This window comes from Ascidiella aspersa, chromosome 6 (assembly GCF_963924565.1).
Source record: "Ascidiella aspersa chromosome 6, kaAscAspe10.2, whole genome shotgun sequence".
In the NCBI taxonomy this organism is placed as follows: Eukaryota; Metazoa; Chordata; class Ascidiacea; order Phlebobranchia; family Ascidiidae; genus Ascidiella; species Ascidiella aspersa.
The window spans coordinates 27,448,465-27,465,137 of record NC_139452.1 but is presented as its reverse complement, the minus strand read 5'-3'; the positions used below and the strand labels follow the sequence as shown (position 1 = coordinate 27,465,137).

The following is a 16,673-nucleotide window of genomic DNA, read 5'->3' as shown; positions in this document are numbered from 1 at the left end:
ATCTTGAACTAAACAGACATAGTCACAACACAGAAACTTTAAAACTTTGCAAAACGTCTTCAAAATCTACGTCTTTAAAAAACAAAAAAATTCAAAACACAGAAACTTTCAAACTATGCAAAACGTCTTCAAAATCTACGTCTTTGAAAAACAACAAAATAAAAGAAACAGAAATTTCTAGAATTTGTAAAACGTCTTCCAAATCTACGTCTTTAAAAAACAAAAAAAATCAGAACACAGAAAGTTCGAAACTTTGTAAAACTTCTCCTAAATCTACCTATTTGAAAAACAAAAAATTTCAGAACACGGAACGTTCGAAACTTTGTAAAACTTCTCCTAAATCTACCTGGTTGAAAAACAAAAAATTTCAGAACACGGAACGTTCGAAACTTTGCAAACCGTCTTTAAAATCTTCTCTAGCACCCAAAACTAAAATGAGGGTTCAATCCGACGAAAAGTCGAATAAGTGTGACGATTGTGGGAAGACTTTCAAGACATCAACTGCACTTGCCATACACAGGAGAACTCATACAGGAGAAAAACCATACAAATGTGATGTTTGTGAAAAGTGCTTCACCCAATTAGCCCACCTGACAAAGCACAGACGAATACACACGGGAGAAAAGCCACACGAATGCATTGAATGCGGCAAGCGCTTCAGGAGTCACGGAGACTTAAAATCGCATAGACGAAGTCATTCTGGAGAAAAACCTTATGAATGTCAAGATTGTGGAAAATGTTACAAACAAAGGTCACATTTGGTCGTGCATAGGATAAATCATACCGGCGAGAAAAAACACAGGTGCACCGTGTGTGGTAAAGGTTGGGCAACTGCAACACTCCTAAAACTTCACACAAGAATTCACACCGGAGAAAGGCCGTACGATTGCAATGAATGCGGGAAGCGTTTCACTTCTAGCTCGAATTTGATAAAACACAAGCGAATCCACTCCGGGGAGAAAAACTTTGAGTGCAGCGTGTGTGGCAAACGTTGGACAACTGCAACACTCCTAAAACTTCACACAAGAATTCACACCGGAGAAAAGCCCTATCCGTGTGACATATGCGAAAAACGTTTTAGCCAATCGGGATCTTTAAAGCTGCATTTAAAAATTCACTCGGGAGAAAAGGCTTATAAATGTGAGTTTTGTGCAAAGTGTTTCGTCAAACTGGGTGAGTTCAAAACCCACCGAAGAAGAATTCACACTAGTGAAAAAACATTCACATGCAAAGTTTGTGATGGTAGATTTAAAACCCGTGGCGCACTAGTTATTCATCAAAGATTTCACTCAGACTCAGAAGCGAAACCTTTTGAGTGTGCGACCTGCAAAAAGCGTTTTACCACACAATCAAATTTAAACGCTCATATGAAACGGCACCTTGCCGGTAAATTGTATAAAAGTAAAGTGTGAACCAAGTGTTTTGTGACAAATTTCATGTTAAACAGCCACAGCAAAGCTTACCAAAACCGAAACAGAAACTGTAATTTTTTACATCAAAATGTTCAGCATCATCACACAAAATACAGTGTTAATTTAAACAGTCAAATATCTTACAATAATTTTTGTGTTCTATACATTTTTTTTATTCACATTACTTTTTTATTTTTAATGCTAATAAATCAGGTTTTGAAACGGTTTGTTACTTTTTGTGCCTTGGAAAAGAATATCAGTTTAAGAGTTATGTTTTCCAGCATTATTTTTCACTGCATTATTTACTGTTATAACTTACGGAAACACTTTATAAAATTTAACACTTTTTTCTGGCTTACAAAAGCATGTAAGTTTAGTAGTTGTTTTTCCGATGTTTTAGAGATTAAGTTAGGCTAAGTAACCTGTGTTCATTAATAAGTAATTAAAACAGGCATTTTTGAAAAACGTTTTTTGCTTTATTAAGGAGTACAATTAGAAAAGATTTTAAGCAGAAAGTATGCTAAAAAGTAAATTTCATACGGCTACCGGTTCCAACTTTATTAGGGAATACAACAAATGCTGGAGTATAATGGTTGGAGGTTGTAGTAAGACGTGGTAAAAATATGCAAGCCCATAATAAAGGTAGCATTTTGAACGTTTCGAATATATCTTTGTTCTTTTCGCATAGAACACCCCAAAACGGAGCAAAAAGCGAGCGGATTTTTACGTCTACAAATCATGCAAAATAACCCATTTTTTCCGAAAGGTTATAATTAAAACACTTAAGAGCAAGTAGAGCCATTTGCTAATGACTTAATTCAATTGCATTCCTTTGGTAATAAATACGTCACTTTCATTCAGGCAAGCGGACTTGTTCGTTGTCACCAGATAGCAGCAGCATCATGCCCGTGCCGACGTTGATTATTACGTAGACAATGAATAGCGCGCGATCGAGCAGTTTGCCGACGAACTTCCATTCTTCCCTGGAGCGTTCGTCACGCTCCAATCGCTGCATCCGCTCGCACATGTAACTGGATTTTTTGAAGAAAAAAAATTGGTTGGAATATTTTCTCATCCACCTACATAGGCTATATCAGTGGTTCTCAACCGGGGTGCCGCGGCGCCCTGGTGTGCCATTTCTAATTCTCAATGGTGCCGAGAGGTATTTAAGAATCTTTAATGATCTGATTATTGCTTCGTTGGTAAGCTCCTTGATACAACTATTTGCGTACGATTAGAGACCATTAATCAAATGACATTTTCCTACAAGTTAAGTTGATTGTGTTGTTCCAGCAGTTATAGCCCAAGGGTGCCGACAGATATTTCAGGGTAGTTAAGAAACTAATTTTTTCCTGACTTTTTGTGTAAGATTAGAGTGGAATAAATCCAAATAAAACTTCTTACGTTGTGCAGAGTTGATGTGTGTTGTTCCAGTTCCGTTTGTTTTGACATTATAGTGATTTACCTACGGAAAAATCTTGTAGGGTGCCGCAATCTATTTATTGTTTTTGAGGCGTGCGCAAGCCATAAAAGGTTGAGAACCACTGGGCTAGGCCTATATATAGCTGTTAAATACTCTACCATATGCTATTACACCTTTGCAACTAACAGTTTGCCGCCTTATCAGCTTCGAAATTTGTTAAATAGAGGGAATTTGTTAGCTATGGTTTACAGCAGTGGTTTTCAACTAGCAGTTTTGCAAATTTTGAAATGACTTCAGTTTCAGTCAAGCTATTCGTAAAATAGCTTAGTCCATGTAAGTTTTTGCAACAAATAACAGGTCAAGTTCCAGTCAAGTCGTTATAAGAGCAACTCATATCCAAGACTAATACAATAATAAAACGATAAACCATTAAAATCGGACGAGTTTGCTATAATTCATATAGTATAGACCTAACGTTTTAATATTATATTAGTGATGCAACTTGGAGATCACCTGGGCAACTGGTAACTTGGACTGGGACTTGACTTGTTAGTTTTTTAAAATACTTGACATGGGCTTGAGTTTAATGACTGGAATGGGACTATAATTTAAAATGACTTGTTTATACAACACTGCAAATAGACGTATCTTTGCGCAGTAAAACATTGTTCTTTTAAATCAGGGGTCGGCAACCTTTTTCTAGTCGCGGGCCAAAACCAAACTCAGAAAGGTCTCTGCGGGCCGCACAAGATTTTAACTAAATAATTGTGTTATTAACATGTTAGAAATGTGGATCAGGCGGGCCTCGGATCTTTTTTTGCACTTAAAAATGTGTTTAATTACATTTAAGGAGGCAGTAAAGTGTTGGCGCGAAGCGCGAAAAAGGCGTTTGTTTGGTTTAAAATTCGAGTTTACACGTCGTCATCCGTGCAACGAATGAAAAGTGTAATAAAACTACTTTGATGGAACGCGATAACACTTCATCTATAGCTCAGTGTTTGTTAACCTTTAGGGTGAAAGTAGATCTGGCGAGCGAAGCGAGCGCGATTTTTTTGTTGTATACGGGCATTTCTTCTAAATTTCTTGCAAGTTTTCATACATTGCCGAAAATAAAAAATAAATAAAATGTTAAAAAATATATGTCCAATATTTTAGAATAAGTATGTTTTCCGTGACGCACTTGGCAACCTTCCACGGCGCAACGGTAATAAAGAGCTAATCTAGTTCAAAAGACAGCATCAAAACGTAAACAAACCGGACGTAGAATGGTCATTCGCGCGAAGCGCGAAAATTTTTCGCTCTTACGTAGTTAAAATAGTCAAAAAGTATGTGAAATAAACTCGTTTCTAATTTATCAAAGAGGCGGCGGGCCGGATCAATTTCAACGGCGGGCCGATCCGGCCCGCGGGCCGTAGGTTGCCGACCCCTGTTTTAAATGGATTGTGTCGCAACTCACCATAAATCCTCTGCGGTCATATTTTCCCTCCATTTGTGATGCTTCTCGAACCAAGGTGGAGGTGTTTTAAACTTGCGCACGTGGTTTTGGTAATATGTTGGGAGGTTCATTTTCGTCTGCAAGAAAAATGTTGAAATCAGGAGAAAATCAAAGCTGTCCGTCGCCTATCTTTACACGAAAATACATTTTGGGCCTAAGGTTTGAATTACCCATGTTTTGCGTTTTTAAGGTGAATCTTAAGTTCATTATAAAAACAATTGCTTATAAGGAAGCCAAATGTGGACTTGGGAATACCTGTTTGGACTAGAGGTGGAAAAGTAAATATGCTAAGAAAACTTAAAAGAACGGTTTGGTCCTGGCAGGGCCGGATTAAGCCGGGGACTGATGGGGCTACAGATCCCGGCCAACTAAAAAAATAGGTTCACTTCAGTCATTGTCTCTGTAAAAAAAGTCAATTTTAGTTGCTTAATAAACTACACACCACAGTTCGCGTAATAACGCACTCTTCCTAATATTACTTATGACGTAATAGCTTATTTTAATCAAAACGTTCACAAAATGCTACCTATTTATGCACGGGCCTTGATATATTTATTCTACGTCTAACTGCAACCTCCAGTCATTATCTTAAGGTTTAATCGAAACTTTAACAAAATGCTAACTACTTCTGTATGGACTTTGATATTTATTCTACGTCTAACTGCAACCTACAGCCATTATCTTAAGATTATCCTAACTTTTTAATTATGCTACCTAAATTTTCGTGGGCATTGAAACTCATTCTACGTCTAACACATTATTGTGTGTTTAACAATACCTTTCTCAAGTTTGATCGTTTGCCTATAGCAGTGGTTCTCAACCTTTTTTTTCTTTCGTGGCCCACATACGTTGCAAAAAAAAATCTGTGGCGCAATAGTTTTATAAAAGTAAAAACTGTAAAAAAGGTTTAGAACAAACCACAGCAGAACATATTTCAAAACAGATTATTTATTCAACCGTTCATTAGTGAGATAGGCCTACTTGTGGCTGAACAATAAATTTACATTCCTTTTTAATTCCTCGTCAAGCCATTATTCCTGTAAAATTAAATAAAGTGACACAAATGAAACTAAATCAAGCTTTTTTAAATTGGCCTGTGGCTCACCTCAAATGTTCTTATGGCCCACTGGTTGAGAACCGCTGGCCGATACTTTATTGCAACTGTCCCACACAACTGGGTTTCAAGGCGTGACAAGAAATCTCTACTTACCAGGAAAGCATTCACATCGTTGCCCCTTGCTCGCATCCGATTCAGCGCCTTCGCAATCGTTCGTCCAAAACAGGGAATCTCCTTCCTTTCTTGCTGTTGATGTTGCTGCTTTTTGGATGTGTCACCAATGTTTGCGAGTACCTTTAAACTGAACAATGGCGTAAAAGTTTATATTAGCGACTGATGTTAATTGCGAACGCTTTATGTTTTGACATGGAACGCCCGTTTATTTAAACCAGGGCTGTTCGGGACTGGACTGATTCGTTTTGTTTTGCTGGAGTCGGACTCGGGACTCGAGTAAGATTACGTGATATTATCAGAGTCCGAGTCCGACGTGCGCATGTGCAGCACCAAATGTCGACACCGATAAAGCCGCAGTAATCTGTATATTATAAAGATGGAATAGCAAAAACAATCCAATTAAATGAACACAATATTGCAATCTAATCGCTAACGTGCCAAGTTAAGACAAAAAGCTCATTTTGTTGGATGATTGTTAGATCATAACACTTAACTTCAACGCAAGTAATTTAACTCAATGACTTAGGGAAAATTAAGTAATTAGAAAACAATGGTTAAGTGCACTTAAACCAAATTCATTACAACATTGAAATCTATTGTAAAATACTGTAGGGAAAAGAGAAAACAAGTGTTTCTATTGTTAGATTTGTGGACTAGCCTCCGACAAAAACTAACCTTTTGTATGATTTTGACGTCGGGTGATTTTCCCAGACTTCCGTTATCGTTGAAGGCTTCTTAACTCGCAGAATCCTGTAAAAAGTTCAAACTATTGTCTTCATCGAGGTAAAAACTTTTCGCGGAAAATGATTTCCACAAGGCTAGGTAAAATATTGAGTACGCCACAAGCTTGTTTTCAATTTATAGAAAATTGTAATTTTAAGAAAGTTACAACGAGTGTTGTAGATACAACTTGGGAATGGTGTTATATCTTATAGCAGTGCGTTCCCAAGCTATTTTGAATGCGACCCCTTGAACATTTCGCGGCCGAAGACAATGACTCTAGTAATAAGTTACCCTTCAGTGAATCTATTTTGCTCCAATATAGTTCCTTTATTAACTTCAGTTAAGCGGTGAACTGAATCGTGATTTTCTAAGTGAGGTGATTTATAAGCCCCCACAACTTTTTATGATGCATTAATTTAGTTTAATAAGATTTATCCAAATAAATTTATACAATGCTATAGTTTTAGACTATGTTGGTATGAAACGAATTTGAATGGCAAATTTAAATTGTCCTTAGCGACTCCTTGTTTTAACCACTTGCCACCCATGTTTGGGTCGCGACCCAAACTTTAATAAGCACTGTATTAGCCTTTGAGTTATACTTGTTAAGCAGGTGTTCATATGTTAACAATATAAAACCATTCAAGTATGAAAACAATTATTTTTTGCGGTGGTTGCAAAAGTATAGGCTACATTTTGAAAGACCGTTGGGTCCCTGGAACACTGATTACAACAATGAACATTCGAACTATAAGTAAGCTTTACAAAGATAACCGGTTTATATGTTCTATTTTGTGAAAATAAAACTTTTGATGCGCCACGGATTTCAATTTGAAATAGGCTACATGAAATGATTATGGTATGTGATTTAATCCTACTTATAAATCCTTATCTTAGCAGCTACTTTGGGGATTGTATCTCGAAAAATTGACATTGACAAGGTAAGAAAATTGACAAGGTAAGAACCACGGTCGTAGAAAGCAGGTACTTGCCTGGAATGGATTGTAACAGGTCTTTATTGAATTAAACCAAGGGTCACAATACTACGGTCCGCGGGCCAGATCCGGCCCGCCAGGTTAAACAATCCGGCCCGCGGCATATTTCCCTAATAAAGATGAATTAAGGTACGGTTTAAATGTTTTCCAATGCAATTTAAAATTAAATTCAATGAAATTTATAAAGTACGACAATTGAGTAAGGCTCTTCACAGTTTTTATGATTTTGTTATGTGCTGATAAAAAGGGGATTCTAAGAGTTTTAGTGCAGTCTCGATATATATATTCAATATGATTACCAGTATTTTAAACGATACCATGACAGTACAACTTTATTTTTTTATTTTTCTTTATTTTAACGGCCAATAATTATATTTTAGTCCATGTCGAAGATTTGTATGTAACGACAAAATTATTTCGCTCCTTATTGGTCCAAGGCTGTAGCAAACTTAAAAAAATGGGGAAAAATTGCAAAAACTTGATTTGAGAAAATTGTAACAAAACATATAATGCTCCAACGATAAATACTCAGACTGATAGGAATTGCGTCCCACCAACTGAATATGATACAAGCTCGTATCCGAAACGTGTTTATCAAGATCATGTCGATCTACTCGGCTGTTTTGGCTTTGTAGCTACATTACAGATCAGTGCATAGTGTATCCAAGTATAAAAACAAAACACAAAAATTGAAAACTTGTCGCCCGCGTGAATCGCGACGCTCACCTAGCAGGGGAATCCCCATGGAAGTGGGAGGAACAATGTCGATGATCCGAAGCAAGAAGACGGTGAGAAGTACGAGAACCGAGATGCTCAGGTTCGTCTTCTCGAAGCTCTCAACAGGAAGAAGGAAGGTCTGGAAGATGAAGAAGTCGTCGGACAATTGTAAAATTCCAATCTTTTTGAAAGCGTCATTTAATATTAATTTTTTTTAACCAATTTAAACCACTGTTTCTCAACCGGAGTGCCGCGGCGCCCTGGTGAGTCATTTCTAATGCTCAAGGGAGTCGATAGGTGTTTAAGATTTTTTTTAAATCTGATTTTTGGTCTTCTTATTCAAACTATTTGTGTACGATTAGATACCATTATATCAAATGACATTTTCCTGTTTATGTTGTTCGAGTTTCATTTATAGTGACATCTCAGTAGAATACTCAACGAATTCCACTCGGGGTGCCGAAACTCTAGTTATTATTTTTTAGGTGTGCCGTAGGCAAAAATAGGTTGAGAATCACTGCTTTAAATAATGGTGAATTTATGAAACAAACGAAAGAAAATCTGTCAGTCAATTGTACAGTATGATGCCAATCATCTTAAAAGTGTTATCACATATGAAAATGAAAAATTGCAATATTTTTATCAATCGTGACCGGCCAATGAAACTAATATTATCCAATAGAATCCTTGTAAAGGCAATATGTTTGTACCCGTAGGTAAATATATCAGGTGTGGCGTTTGGATTTCTTTTTGATGAGATACAATTTAGATTTAAGGTGCAATGGCATTTATTTGAACTTGTTATTTGTTAAAAATTGTTTTACTGGGAAACTCTTTTTAAGTTGACTTTTTGCAACATTGTGGATAAAACAAAACCTTCGTTCATCATTATTGCGATAACTGAATTGTTGAAAATCATTTGACTTAGACACACGATATTTAGAAAAAAAAAAGTATTTTCAAGTTGACTTAATTGCAACGTTGTAGATAACACAAAATATTTGTTCACCATTATTGTGATAACTGATATCTCGAAGCAAGGAATCATGACGTTGACGGTATAGAAGAGCGGAAGTCGTCTCAAAATGAAGAAATACGTCACATCCGCGAATATGTCGTCATTGGTGCTTCGGTAAACTCGACTACTTTTGACTCCTGCGAGAATAATGATGCTTTAAAACTAGTACGACCAACGATAAATGGTACATATCATAGTACACCGGCAGCCTTTAGTTTAAAGCAGGGGATCTAAAACTGGGGTCCATGGACAATCGGACACCTTTTTAGGGGATCCATGAACGCCTAATTGAACTATTAGTGTATATTTAAGCATCAATCAATTTATCAAAGAAAAATAGACTCCATTTCACTTTCACATTTTTGGACAGAAATCAGCAGTTTTCGAATTATATTTGTATTGTGACGTAAATTTATGACGTATTTTTTTGATTTTTTTGCCTACCGTGGTCCACACGAGGCAAAAAAATATTTAGAGGTCCGCGGTAAAAAAAGTTTAAAAACCCTGGTTTAGAGGGGACTAACCATAATCGGTTAATCAAATTAAGGATTTCCATGTAGCTGAAGTACCACAGAAGACACTTGGGTTTAGTTACAAACCCCAATCAAGAATAAGTCAGTTGTAATGTTAGCAACTATATCGGCACCCTTGAGCTGCTAGAAATTGGATAAGCGAACATGACAAAATACTTTAGCATAAATGAATTCGAATAGTTGAACATCAGCCATGAAATATTGAACATCAGCCATGACTTGGCATTTCTTCGGCAATTTTCTTAAATTGTTAACAAACCTTGTCCATAAATAATGCTAATAATTCAAACTACGGCAGTAGGCGACCCAACTGGATTAAATATCGGCTTAGCAACACCGCCTTACACCCTATACAAACACCGCAAGTTTCTCGGCAAAATTTACAGAAATCAAACGGAAGAATTTAGATTCTCAGCAATTGAGAAAAAAAATGTTAAAGAGTCTTACTTGTAAGTTTATCAGTTAAGATCGTAGCTCTATCGTAGTCGAGACTATAATTTTATCCTAGTTGTGGCTATGTTTTTTCCTGTTGTCAAGGCTGTATGTTTATTACATAGTTGTGGTTATATTTTCCCCTAATTAAATGTTACTTTTGTTAAAATCATTTCGCATACGCAGTAACGTACCAGGAACCCAACAGCCAATGTGTGCAGTGTGGGCGAACAGCAAATAATGCAGGCCATGGACTCACCGTAAGCTGCCTCGATGTCCCACTGAGCGCTTGCCCAGTATTTTCCCATCTCAACAACTCCAAGACGCGGGTGTCCTATGATTTCCTCTTTCATAATCTAAAAGGCACGAATCGTATACCAAGGATTTGTCCTGTTGATTGTAAGTAGTAAAGTCAATTTTTACGACAAAATTAGTTAATATCCTCTAAACCGGGGATCTTGAACTTTTTTTACCGCGGACCCCCCACAATTTTTTGGGGGGGCTCGCGTGGACCACTGTAGGCAGAAAATTTAAAAAGTGACGACATAAATTTACGTCACAGTACAAAAAGACTTCATAAATCTGCTGGTTTCGGTCCAAAAATGTGAAAGTATAATGGAGTCCAAATACATTCAGTGCAAAACCGTTTTATTTTTAATTAAACTGTTTTGTTTGATCAAATGATTACTTCTTAAACATGCACTAATATTTCAATTAGGCATACATGGACCCCTTAAAACTAGTTCACGGACCCCCAAGGGGTCCATGGACTCCAGTTTAAGAACCCCTGTAATCTAAAAGTTGCACTAAACGTGTGTTGGGTTAGGTTTGGAAATTTTTTGGGAGTTAGTAATAAAGTTCGCAGTGGGGTTTGACAGAGGTTAAAGGTTGTATATTTCTTATTGCGACGGGTTTAGATTTTTACGACTGTTAGGCATAAGGCCGATGGTCTAAAATCCTACCACGTAACGAAACGAGGTGTGAAAATAGAAATTTCAACGAAGAAATAAATATAAAAGAGTATAAACCTACTAATAATACTTGACCCGAATCCAAACTTTAACTCGAACCCCTAACCCAAATAACAAAAAAATAAAAATACCGATATTAGTCCCCTTTAGGCCTTATTGCGACGTTCATGTTGTTCTTTCGGTCCCGGCTGAAGTCTACTTATAATGTTGCAACAATGCTATGGTATGAGGAAATGATATTCTTTTACAATTCTACTAATTTTGTTCTTATAACTCAGACGTTCTTAAACTTTTTTTACCGCGGAACCCTAAAAAATTTTTTTGCTTAGCATGGACAAGAAATTTTTAAAGATGACGTCATAAATTTACGTCATAATACAAACAGGCTTAAGAAATTTGCTGTTTCCTGTCCTAAATATTTGAAATGAAATAAAGTCCAAAATATATATTCAGTGCAAAACCGCTTTATTTTAATATAGCCTACTTTTTTCGTTGAAAAATTGATTGCCTAAATCGCGCTTATCGTTGAATTAGGCCTTCACCCCCTAAAACGAGTCGACGTACCCCCAAGGGGTTCATGGACCCCAGCTTAAGAACCCCTGTTTTAACTGAATTCCAATTGTAATTCCACTCACCAAATCGACTTCATCGGTGGTGTAGGTCCACGGTCCCAACTTGAGCGAGCAGTTTTGCATATCGAAGGGAAAGTTGGCGACGTCAATGAAGCACGAGCTGCGGAACAATACCGATCCCTCCCACGTCACAGTGCCATTGTGACGTATTGTGGCCAGGTCGCCCAGCTTGATGCTGAAAATGCTCTCGGCTCTGCCGAAAGGAAATAAGCGAGAAACTAAATTATCAAGAGTGTTTGTTCTGCCTTTGGTTGATATACTTTCTTTGTAGGAGTGGTACGTGTTATTTCGACACCTTGTATAGCTCATTTGTCAAACAATTTCAGTTCTCTGAACACTAGCATTTTGGCAAATGATTTATATAAGGTGTTTGTTGCACGTAACAGTAGAGGGATGTCCGTTATTTGTCATTCCATTTCGATACCGATACTCGACATTTTTCCGATACCAAATGACGACATAATTATAGCTGAATAAGAAGAAGTTGATAACAAGGTATAGTGTTAATGATTTAGAGGGCATTATGCCGAAATTATCTTTCGCGTTAGGAGGCTGATTTATCTTCAAAATTTATCTCTTACAGAATAAAACTCTCAGGTGTCACTGTAAAACGACAACCTGTATTTAAAAAGATTGGTTTCTACTTGGCCAGATAAGGCATGGTTGTGCTAAATGTCAAGATTTCAATAAAATTTGTTATTACACAGTAACACCCGATTACTATCAACCTGGACAAGGCCGGCCATTTTCGAAGCTGATAAATGACTATGTTGTATCTCACGTATTGTACAGAGCGATGTCGGGCGACCATAGGTTCTCCACGTGCAGCTTGATGCTCGAAAGGTTGCCGTAATGCGCCGGAGTCCACCACAGGTCGTTGTCCATCCACTCCATGGTCAGCCACATGCGAGTCACAAGTATCTCCTGAAAACAGGAAGTAAAAAATATAACAAAAATATCATTTGTTTGCGTAAGGACAGAGTCGTATAAGTAGGATAGGGACGTTATATGCTTGTAATGTTATTACATTACCGATACCTGATATTAAAATAAAAGTAGTTAAAGAAAAAAATAGATGAAAATCGAAACATTGGAAGGTTATTTTTGTCAGAGAAGTGCGCCACGATTTGATTTAGCGTTAAGAAGTTAAGATACCCACAGTTGTTAACCAACTATATTATTGAATAAATTCACCTTTAGAGGTAAAACAAATCATGACTAAAATTCCTTTCTCCATTTAGCAACGGATCGGCACCGATACCACCCTAGTATCGGGCGAATATCGATACTACCATCGGCATCGGTATCGACTCTGATCCAAAATTATCGGAAATTCTTATTCTTAACCACAGACGAAGCATACCTCGAAAGGAATTGCTCCATTGGACTTTATTTGAGCAATCCTATTTACGCAAAGTATAAGCGAGTAAAAATAAAGATATTATTGGTAGTGATTTTTCAAGGTGTTACAAAGGACCTAAATCGTATCGTAAAAATTTAAAAATAGCCTAAAAAAAATGTCCAACTTCGGTAATACAGCACAGAATTAATAGTAAGTACTTCGACAAATCCTTGCAAACTCTCGAAATTCATTTTGTAGTCTCTTAAGTTACCTAGCAGCTACAAAAGTAAAACCTTAAAAAACTAGCAGGTTGTATAAATTGCTTGAAATACACCAGCATTTTACCCTTTTCTCCTGCAGCTCAACAATTTGCATGAGCGAGGCTCCGAAGAAAACGGTGACCTTGTCGTTTGAGTTGTCCACCGGTCGCGTGAATTTCCTGCAAAGGCCACAAAAAAGTTGTACATATGACGCTAGTGATATCCGATACATCAAAAATCTTGGGCAAAACGTACCGCAAACCGATACTAAATGAGGCCATGGTCATTGAAGCAAAATGCATCAAACTAATAAGTATAAAGGTCATGATTTAAAGGATACTCGTTTGAAATATTATATCACTTTAGCTGGTCCGTTTATCCTAAACTTTTTATGTAAACTCAGAAATAAAAAATAAAAAAAGTTTTCTCAGAAATTTACCTTTCACTGCAAAAACTCTACGAAGGACATGAAAACTCTAATAACAACTGTACTAGTAAACTTATATAATAATCCTGAAATTAATTACTATTTCAGTTGTCAATTTGATTAACGTTGCTTCTATAGCCATAGTAATGACGTCATTTGGTAGAAGATCGGACCGCGACAATTTTTGCTCAAATTGTATGAAATGAGTATCGCAATAAAAAAATAAGCGCCGGAAGTCCCTCGTAATGGCAATACAGTTTATGATTTAAAATTTAACGCAATCGTATTATGACAAAACAAGTGTCATGTTAAAATGTAATTTATTTTTTTAGTTTAATGACGGGAAATAATTAAATTACACCACAATGAATTTGTTATAAGCGGTAAACAATTTATTGTCTGTGTTACCGAAAAGCCGATCTTTTTCCTCCAAGTAATTTTTCCGCTAGGTGCTGCTCGTGTATATACAACGGGACGTTGATCTCATCTGGCCATAAAAATCACAAACTAGATTAGGTAGGGTCATATATCAGTGTTGCAAATCAGTCATTTTGAAATGACTAAGTCCCAGTCAGGTCATTATAAAAATAAATAAGTCCAAAGTCAAGTCTTTTGCAAAAATAACAAGTCAAGTCCCAGTCCAAGTCATGGATTGCCCAAGTCAAGTCCCAGTCAAGTCATCGGTTGCCCAAGTCAAGTCCCAGTCAAGTCATTATGAGAACAAGTCAATTTCAAGTCATGTCATTGGCATAAATGTTAACTGTTAAACTTAGTAAACTTTTAAAAACAAAACAAAACACAAACGCAATATATCGCAATAAAAGTGTTCAATGGTTTATTTTGTTTTTTTAATTTGTTTAAAAATTTGTAAAAGGTAAATGCAATGAATTACATGCCAGTGAAACCGTCAGTCGCCAAGACTTGGAAGGGTAAGCTCCACTTATTTCATTTTAGCTCAAAGCTACATATTTTAAAAGTCTGCACTAAAGCAGCTGTCGTATAAAATAAATGAAAGGATTAGTTCAGAAGCATATCAAATGTCCACGTATGTTAGCAGCCTTTACAAGAACATATGTAACATAACAAGCTCGCAATTAGATGCAACACAAACACCAGGAAAACTTCAAACGAAGTTCAAAGCAGTAGTGAAAGTAAGTCGAATCGATCCGGAACGTTATTCCGGTAAAAAAAAAATTAGAAGGTGCGCCGAACCGGAATAAAAAAATTGTTTTTTTACCTAACCATGTCCCTTTTTAAGGGCCCTCCCGCCATTTCCTTAAAACTAACTAATATTTCAGTTGCATATTTCTGCACTACACAGAACAATAATTATAAAGATAAGGTTTCCTATGTGGGTATGTCACGCCAAAATTGGTCCGGCCAAAATCGGTCCGGCCGGATCGATTTTGGCGTTGGAACAGCCGCTAAAACAGGTCTTGATAGGGTTAGGGTTAAGCCGGACCAGTTTTGGCCTAGCCCGACCGGATCAGTTTTGGCCCTGGACCAAATTTAGCGTTGCAGGTACACTATGCACGGATCTGTAATGTAGCTTGATATTAAATTGCAAAGCCAAAAAGGTCGAGTAGATCGACATCATCTTGATTATTAAGACGTTTCGATACGAGCTTGTATCATTTTCAGTTATATTATCAGGTTTCCTATGGCTGCCTTATTTAGACACTCCGTTATGACGTAACTCCGTGACGTCATCTCTGAAAAGTTTCAAGCGTCTGGTAATAAAATTATTCTAGTTTCAACCCTGGTTATAAAAGCAAACTTACCATCGTCGTGATGAGAAACAACTGGCTTGATGTTCTCGAGGGCATCGCAATGCTGCTTCAAAGAAATCACGAAAATCGTCGATGCACACAATAAAGTGTGAAAGGCAACCATTCTCCAACGTACTGAAATTCGAAGAAAAGTAGAAGGAAATATCTACGACAAGAGAGCAATGGTTCTACAGTTTTTTTAAACTTTTTTTTTCAAGGTTAATACTGTGATCTAGCTTCGCTAAAGTACAGTAGTAGCGTACTCTACTGCCCAACTGTTACGATATACTGGCACTCAAAATAATGAATCATTGCGTGAAAAGACTGTCAAAAATAATATATGCAATATAATTGCTACTATTATTTAAAACTGTTACACCTTAAAGTCCAAGCGAACAGACAAGGCTATAGCAGGAAACGAACAAAATACAGATAATATTGGTTTGCTAACAATTTCATAAGTAGCATACGCTAAATGCAGAACAGAAAGTAAGAAAAAACTTAAAAAACAACTTACCTAATCGCGCTTCTAAAACGTCAAATAGTCAGTAGGCCTACCTACAACTTAATTTACAGCGCCAAGCCGGCATCAAAAGCAACACAATTCCCCGTGCTACCAAAATCCGATCGACCTTAGGCAAAAGACGGGAGACCGGTGCGGTAATGAAGTGTCTGAAAGCTCACTTGGTGCTGGTAATGAAGTTGTGCATTTCAGATTACACTGGAAATCAATATTATCGAACCCAGTGCGTCGCCTTTTGGACGGAGAATCGCCTCGCAAGTGGAACAACTTAATTTGAACGCGCTTCGATCAACTGACAGTTCAAACATATTAAAAGATAACCACCCTGAAACATAACACAACCACAACTAAACCTAGTTTTAGTTATATAAAAGCGATATGCTTGCTTGTTCTAGTTCTAGGCTACAAATAAATAACGCAAAACTGCACCCAAATGCACGCAATCTAAAAATAAAGGACCTAATATATTTTGCACTTGCATTTAAGGATTACCGGTACCTAACAAAACACTGAATTAACAAATTAATTTGTGTGCGGATCTTTAGCTGTAAACATAATCGTTTAGCAGGTGATAACGGCTGCATTCACCTTTCATGAGTATCATGACACATCACCATATATTTGCCAAGTCATAATAACTAAATTTTTTATTTTGAACATGGTAGTTCCGCTGAAAATAAACGCACCATTGAGAATTATTCAAATTTGGATTTAAAACATTGAAATGTGGCCAAAACTTACATGGTATAAAATCTAAACCCTAATTAGTC

The 16,673-nt window shown here is 36.9% G+C and overlaps 1 protein-coding gene across 1 annotated transcript; it reads right to left on the bottom strand.

The window, feature by feature from the left end:
- Positions 1-2,265: 2,265 nt before the first annotated feature.
- On the bottom strand, positions 2,266-15,504 carry LOC146141068 (neuronal acetylcholine receptor subunit beta-3-like). Its single transcript, XM_083392802.1, has 13 exons — positions 15,393-15,504; positions 14,020-14,098; positions 13,270-13,363; positions 12,364-12,506; positions 11,586-11,775; positions 10,239-10,335; positions 9,006-9,151; positions 8,006-8,135; positions 7,189-7,276; positions 6,237-6,311; positions 5,541-5,688; positions 4,292-4,407; positions 2,266-2,443 (listed from the first exon to the last, which is right to left on the bottom strand). Exons 1-13 carry the CDS (start codon positions 15,502-15,504, stop codon positions 2,266-2,268), a joined length of 1,596 nt encoding a protein of 531 aa, XP_083248928.1.
- Between the last annotated feature and the right edge of the window lie 1,169 nt (positions 15,505-16,673).